The 8,095-nt window shown below is 34.2% G+C and overlaps 1 protein-coding gene across 1 annotated transcript; it reads left to right on the forward strand.

Annotated features, from left to right (window-relative positions):
• Nucleotides 1–2,412: 2,412 nt before the first annotated feature.
• Nucleotides 2,413–3,390, forward strand: LOC101788213 (olfactory receptor 5T7-like). Its single transcript, XM_013146137.1, has one exon. The coding sequence runs from the start codon at nucleotides 2,440–2,442 to the stop codon at nucleotides 3,388–3,390; it is 951 nt and encodes a 316-aa protein (XP_013001591.1). The 5' UTR covers nucleotides 2,413–2,439.
• Nucleotides 3,391–8,095: the final 4,705 nt, after the last annotated feature.

An 8,095-nucleotide genomic window follows, 5' to 3' on the forward strand; every position in this document is an offset into this window, starting at 1 on the left:
CTCAATAGCAAAATATGCCTAGTTTGTAAATAGACAAAGCGCTTAAACTTAATTTTCTTCTATTAGAAAATGTTCATTGGGCTATAAAATTACATATTCAAAATTATTATCCAATAAATGCAAATCTGAAGCATTTTAAACACTAACATGTTACTGAAAACATGTCCTAAAATGTAAAAATTAAAACCTCAAAATAGTTTAAACAGTGTCTGGAATATACTACTCATCAAATAGCAACAAATTAGACTTATTCCCAGTGTATTTATTTGTAAAATTATGAAGTAAATCATTAAGTTACTATTTTGCACCAGCAGATAATTGAAGCCTAGTCCCCTCGGAACATCTGGGGATACATCAACAGTGAAATCCCTGGATAAAAACAACCTCAGTTTTTAACCACCTTCTCAGTGTAGCCAAACCTGCCTTTGCTGTACCTAGGGTAAGAGAAAACTTCAAGTTCTTTAAAGTATGTCTATGCAGGTGGAACCTAAAATTTCAAGTATATTCATGTCATTTTTAGAAACTACATTGCTATAAAAAACTAAGTACTGTAGTAAATACCTGTTGCCTGTTGCAAGTTTGAATAATATGTACTCATCAGGTTATAATTTATCCAGAGTTCTGCCTAAAGACTTAAACAAACACTTATTGGAAAGAAAGCAAATAAAAATATTTATATTATACTGATATAAGTAAACAAGTGTGCTCTTTATGAAATGTATGATTAAATTTTGGTGGCTGATATAGTTAAAATTAAGAAAAAATGATGAAATCTATTAATAGGGTAAAGAATCATTTGAGATACTCAACTACCAGAGGCATTATATTTGATATTATAAAGAAAACAATAATCACTGAGATTTTGTAAAAGTGATGTTATCTACTTGATGTAACTATTTCTTTTGTAATTCTCAAGGTTATGTTATTTAAAAATCTCAGCATATCAAGACTCATGGATTGCTTTAAATCACTGGGAAAACTATAAATCTGAAATATACTAAAGACAGGGAAAAAGGCAGGGTTGTAATATACTAAATGGAAGGCTAGGAACTCAGTCTGGACTTTGAAATTATTATTATTATTATCATTATTATTTATGTAGTCCAGGCTTGCATTGAGTTTCCTATGGATCTCAGGATGGCCTTAAATTCATCAAGTGGTTCAGGCTGGTGTTGTACTTATGGCAATCCTTCTGCCTCAGCATCCTGAGAACTGAGATTACAGGCATGTGCCTCTGCCTAGATGGATCCTGAAACTATTTCCAATGAAACTTCCCTAAACATGAAACAAAATAGTATAAACAAAATCCATTCTTGTAACAAGTTCTGAGTAAATGGATATTATTATTATTTTTCTCATATTGGAAACTTTAGTTTCATCATAAAACCAAATATATCTGGAGATTTAGCCATTCTATTCAAGTCAAAATTATAGAAGTAGATTTATACTTAATTTAGAAATTGAACTTTTATTATTCAAGTGTCAGGCATCGTAGTCATTTCTGTTTAAAACTCTGAATCCTTTGATTTTGTGCCAGTATTATACCAACATAACTTTTATTCTCTCAGCTAATGTAAATACCTGCCTCTGAAAATTTAGCTAAAATATCATTATTCTAAGCAAATGTAAGTTTCTTGTAATAGAGAAAGCATAATTGTGGTAAATTGCATGCATAAATTTTTAAAAAATCATATGTTTATATATAGATACACACACACACACACACACACACACACACACACACACATATATATGTAGTTTGCAGAAGAGCAAAATCATAATTCAAAATATCCTTCATTGAATTCATCCTCAGAATACTCAGAAATGCCAACAAATTTAGCTTATTTTGTTATTATAGCTTTTGAAAGATTCAACTTAAAACATAATTTTTCCTCAGGTGTTACTGCAGTCCTGTAAAATAAGTATTAATTCTTTGTAGCCTAAAGATGATAGGTTAAATCACAGCTGATGACACATGGAGTCGTAATTCTATTTCAGTGTCATACTTCTGATATAACATCTCTTGCAATATCAGGGAATAAGGCATTCTTTAGATAGTCACTTTGTTCTGTAAAGTGATTTAAAGTAAAACCAGCTAATATTATTCAGAGAAACATTATCAGTTGATGTGGGGTTTAGGATTTATGGCACTAATTTATGAACTGTGCAAACACCTATTTTTGGACTTTGTAGTGAATGATAACAGCTCTCTTCCTACCATATAGTGACATTATATTGGTGTGTGGCTGGGAAATTGTATGCTGTCTGCACACAGTGACACTAACATTTGCATACAGAAATATATATATATATATATATATATATATATATATATATGCAATATTGCTGTTGTTTTTTGTTACAGTGAAGTTCACTTTCTCCTAGAAACATAATCTATCACTCAGAAATATCTTCAGGTTTTCTCTGTGATTTGGCAGCATGAAGAATCTCACCGAAGTCACTGAATTTGTGCTGAAGGGATTCACTGACAACCCTGAGCTGCTGCTCGTCCTCTTTTTCCTATTTCTAGCAGTTTACCTTTTCACTCTCCTAGGAAATTTAGGACTGATTGTTCTAGTCATTGTGGATTCACGGTTGCACAACCCGATGTACTATTTTCTGAGTGTCTTGTCCTCTGTGGATGCCTGCTATTCTTCGGTGATTACCCCAAATATGTTGGTAGATTTCATGTCAAAGGACAAAGTCATTCCACTCCTTGGATGTGCAGTGCAGATGTTTCTAGCTGTACTGTTTGGAACCACAGAATGCTTTCTCTTGGCAGCAATGGCTTATGACCGCTATGTGGCCATCTGCAACCCGCTCCTGTATTCTGTCAGCATGGCACGCAGGGTCTTTGTGCCACTTATCCTTGCTTCCTGCTTTGGAGGGATTCTACATGCCACTGTGCACACAATGGCCACATTCAGTCTGTCCTTCTGTGCATCTAATGTAATCCAACACATCTTCTGTGACATCCCTGCCCTGCTCGCGATTTCTTGCTCTGACATTCACACAAATCAACTTCTACTCTTTTACTTTGCTGGTTCTATTGAGATGTTTACTGTACTAATTGTCCTAATCTCTTACGGCTTTGTCCTGTCAGCTGTTCTCAGGACACACTCTGCAGAAGGGAGGAGAAAGGTCTTCTCTACATGTGGCTCTCACCTCACTGCAGTGTCCATTTTCCATGGAACTGTTCTTTTCATGTATGTGAGACCAAGTTCCAGCTACAACCTGGAGCATGACATGGCAGTGTCCATATTCTACAGCATCATCATTCCCATGCTGAATCCCATCATCTACAGCCTGAGGAACAAAGATGTCAAAGAAGCAATGAGAAAAGGATTTGGGAAAAACCAGTTTAGGAATAAAGCACTTTTTTCACCCTAAAATTTGTAGTAAAATTAAAATTGAAATGTTGTATGTCAGTATAAAGACAATATGATGGCATGTTTAATTTAGTAGTACAAGTCTCTCCTTAGTGACTATTTAAAATAAGGAACACAAAAAATCCTCTCCAATGAGGTATTGAAATCAGAGATAAAATATCACCCTTTTGATTTTTGTGGACTACATAGGAGAGAAACAAGGGCCTCACAAAGAGGGGAATCCTCCCTGGAAAGCAGTGCTATGTGCAGGATGCTGCCAGGGTGGAGACAGCCACATCCAAACCTCTCTCAGCAAGCTGGCTCCATTCCCACACTGCATGTAGTGAGAGATCCAGGCCTCACCAGGAAGTGACTCATCCAGAAAACCATATCATTTTCATTGTTTTGTTGGGTTAGGTTTTAGTCTCCATTGTTTTGTTACATTATGTTACATCTAATGGCAAAAGAAGTTATTTGAATGATAACAAGACATATTATGGTAGCCACTTTGGATTTATTAGTGGCTTGTTTTGAAGTCCTTTATTGTGTTTATGGCTTTCACTTTATTATTTCTATTCTATTCTAATGTATTCTGTTAAATTAAGTTTTATTGTTTCTGTTATTTTGAAGACAACAGAAAGCATTAAGGCAACTATTGTTGGTTTCATAAGGTTTTGAATTCCTGTATCAGTTATACTGGCTTATTTTTGATTGGCTTTATTCTGTTTCATTTTCCTTGGTTTTATCATTTTTGAAATAAAATAAAATAAATAAAATATCACCCATTTGTTTTTATAGTGTTCATTACAATATGTGTATATATTTCATTATACACACACTGGTACCAGCTGAAATGCACAAAGTGCCCACATAGGCCCGTGCCTTTTGTAACCTTAACATGTTGTGCATTACCTTCCTTAGCTTCCCTACATTGTGTTTGATAGTTTGTCCAAACTATATTTATAAATAATTTCATAGTTTTGGCTTACTGGCATGATCAATACTTTGTAATCAACAGGAAATAAATATTGCCCCACAATTCCAGACCATTTTTCCTAGAGTCATTGGTACATACTCCAATTTGAAGTAATTTCCTTCATACTTTTCACCATGCAGAAATCACATCATTGTTTGTTATCTTCACATTTCTAGGGTCATCACTGGGCTGACCAGGAAGGGTAAAGCTACTCCACTCTCAGTGTATACATACTTCCCAAGCACAGGTGTAGAACCTATTCTTTAATCTGATCCTCTCAGCCACTGGAACTTATCAGGCCTGTACTTAAACTTGGTGACCACATCAAAAGCACAATTCGTTTCATTCAACAGAACTCACTGGTGGATTTCTCTCTTCCCAGATCAAGTCCACACCCATCATTAGAAGTATCTCTCAGCCCAGCCAACTGCTCAGTGTTGGTTCTGATTTCTTTGATCCAGAACACACTGTGATCACCTGCTGAGGCCACTGTCCTCACTGCCCAGGTCAAGGGATGAAACACCTGGAAACGGGCTCCACTGTGCCAGTGCTGTCAGGCCTGCATCCACTCTGCATTCCCACTGCAATGTGCAAAGAATAAAGTGATTGTGTTTTCCATTCAACATCCATCTTCATTCATTACATTTAAAGTTTTCAACTCATTTGTTAGTCCCTTTATTCATTATTAGTATAACACCCTTGAGCCGTAAAATGCAACCAAAAGGTTTTTAAGGTGATTTACAAAGTTTAACAACACTGCAACATAGAAAAACACAATATCTCCTATCCAAATATATTCCTACATTGTACCATGGAAATTTTTATTATTATGGTACGCAATACCTTGTGATAACATGGAATTCCTTCTTTCAAATGTTAACACTCAATTAAGATCACTCTGTCCACGACTTTTATTTGGTCCAACAATGTATATTGGGAAAGACCTGCTGTGTGGTTGCTGACATACACGGCATGTGAATGAATATTAACTGGTCTTGAAGAGTTGCTTAAAATTGAAATTAAAGAAAATAATGAAATTTATGCATATTCATGCTTATTTTTTTAGAGGATTCAATCAGAAATGTGATAAAAAGTCAGCCACAGACTTGATAATTATATGCTTGTTGAACTAATAAATTGCACACTATTAACCCACAGGGCACTACATAGCCTATATACACAAATAATTTCAAATAAAGAAGCCTTCCATGGTTAATGTCTATGTTTCATTTAAAAGATCCCTTGAAAGTTGTAAAGGTAAAGTCATATGCAACACTCTTACCTCTCATAAATTGGTTTAAATTGAAAATATGCTAAGTTGAATTTGATGGTGAGAAAGTGGATAAACTACTCCAGTCTTCCAGTAGTACTGTAACACCAATGGACATTTTGTAATGTACACACTTCTAAGGAGCTTATATATTCAGTAAAATAAGACAATGACCTGTAAATTAGAACAGAGGAGTTAAAAATAAAAAAACAACAATACAATAATTTCAGGATAAAACATTAGGTATCATGCCACAAAAGTTGCATACACTTCTGGAAATTAAAAGAATATTTTGTTGATTGGTACATAAGTTAACAAAGAAATAACTAGAAATGGCAGATAATGTTTACATCATATAAAGGTTTTAACCAGAGGGGACTAGGGTTCATGAATGTAAGAAGGAATATACAAAAAGTATCAGTATTATTAGCATGAAATTTGTGCTAATATAAATGCCAAATACTAAATAATATATAAATACATATGTATGCATACAACAATAACATATTATTAAAATAAGTATTTTTGTCTTTTAAATAAATACAAACTTATAGTGCCATCATTTCTGAAAGATTTCATAAAATCACCTTGGGTTCTTGTATTTTTTTCAAACATTTAGTAAGCATGTGATATCAACAAATTAAAAGACAAAAGACTCATTTTGGCATCTTGATTCTGTGGTTCAGTTCACAGTTCTCTGATTTCATTGCTGTGGCCTAGCAGCAAGGCAGAACCCTGTCAAAACTTTTCCACCAGCCAGGAATCAGAGCATGTGGGCAAACGAGAGAGGATAGGTCTTAGAACCACACAGCATCTTCAAGTTCACCCTAATTTAATCCTCCTGTCAGGGAAGACATCTTCCTTTTTGTCATCATCTCTGAATAACGCCATCAAATTATTATCAATGCAAATATGGTATGAATGTAATCCAATTGATGATACCATAGCCTTCGTCATCCAATCATTTTCCAAAATCTCATAGCCCTGGATGAAGTTTTTAGCATTTCATGTTTAGGGAACATTTCAGTTCCATAATATAGCTACAATCAGAAAATCTTAGTAATATCTGCTTGTATCAACCATCACCACCTAACGCATAGGAAAACCCAGCTCTGGTAACACAGATCATTTTCCATGAACTGATTACTACCTGATTTCAGCTCACAGTAATCTCCTCTCTGAGCTCTATGAAACGAGCCAACCACAGCACATATTTTGGAAACCACAGATACCTTGCTCAAGTTCCTGGTGTCCTCTCAAGGTTGGTCTTGAGAATGAGCTTCTTCCCATTTTATTATGTTATGAACAGCATAGGCATCAAACACATTCTTTAATTTCTCAATGACCACTGCGATGATATGTTAGTATTTTTCAAGATTACACGGTTTTACATTGTTTTGATATACTTAATGCTACAGTATACGAAGTTGTACTCAAGGATTTCAAGGAAAGAGACAATATGGTAACTACTTTTAGGTCAGGATTATCTGGTGGTTAAACACTATTCTGCTTAAATGGTTATGTTTTGATCTGCGCTGTTTCGTTGTTATGCCCTCTTTTATCTCAATCTCACTCCATTATTTACTTTTTTATTTTTATCCTTTTAATTAAAGGAAAAATAAATAAAAATAGCAGGATATATTATAGTAACCCACTTTGACTTTCCATTATCTCGATTTAAAGCCCTGTATTACTCTCACCATCTTGTTTTTGACTGATGTTCCCCTATTCTGTTTTGCTGGATAGTATCAGGTTCGAAAGTTTAGGCATCAGCTGTGAAGATAATCAGATTCATTATAACGCCTATTCTCGTTGACTTTTATCTACTTTTGAAGACCTACAATGTCTCCAATGTTTTGGTTTTGTCGGTTTTATTCTTTACTGTTTTGTTCAATTTTATTATAACTAATGATATAGGCAATTCTATTAGAGATAGCAGGAGGCATTATGGTAACTGTTGATCACCTTGTATTATGTTTATACATTATCTATTATGTCCACCCTTTTGACTTGACTGATTCTGTTCTGTTATGTCACATTTGGTTTTACTCTCTTCCAAAAAAGTAATAAGAACCATGGGAGCAATGAAACCCAAAATGTGTAATAGTTATTGTACAAAAGAGAGGAAAAGAAAGTGCTTTAAACTATATAACTGCATGTATATTTAAGTGTATAAGAAAGAAAATGATATCACAGAGTTTTATTGGATCATTGAACAGAACTGTTTGCAGTATCATTGTTGGAATGTCCACTTTACAAGCTTTAATTTTGTGACTTGAACAATTATTTCTAAGATGACAATATGTAATCCATTAACTAGTGATTTCCTACTGTTTATTTTTTTTTCTGTAAATCTGTATAACTTGTACCCTTTCTCTGCTTTGTTTTTCTTTTCTCCTTAAATAAAATTTTAAAAAAAGGTTACACTTAAAATTATTTCTGCTAAAAGTACATTTCATATATAACATGGAAATGCTAGTC

This window comes from Cavia porcellus, unplaced genomic scaffold (genome assembly GCF_034190915.1).
Source record: "Cavia porcellus strain 051 isolate PalLab524CR breed Dunkin Hartley unplaced genomic scaffold, mCavPor4.1 scaffold_1, whole genome shotgun sequence".
In the NCBI taxonomy this organism is placed as follows: domain Eukaryota; kingdom Metazoa; phylum Chordata; class Mammalia; order Rodentia; family Caviidae; genus Cavia; species Cavia porcellus.

Coding starts and splice junctions, on each gene's coding strand:
- LOC101788213 (XM_013146137.1), top strand. CDS start 2,440: ATGAAGAATCTCACCGAAGTCACTGAATTTGTGCTGAAGGGATTCACT.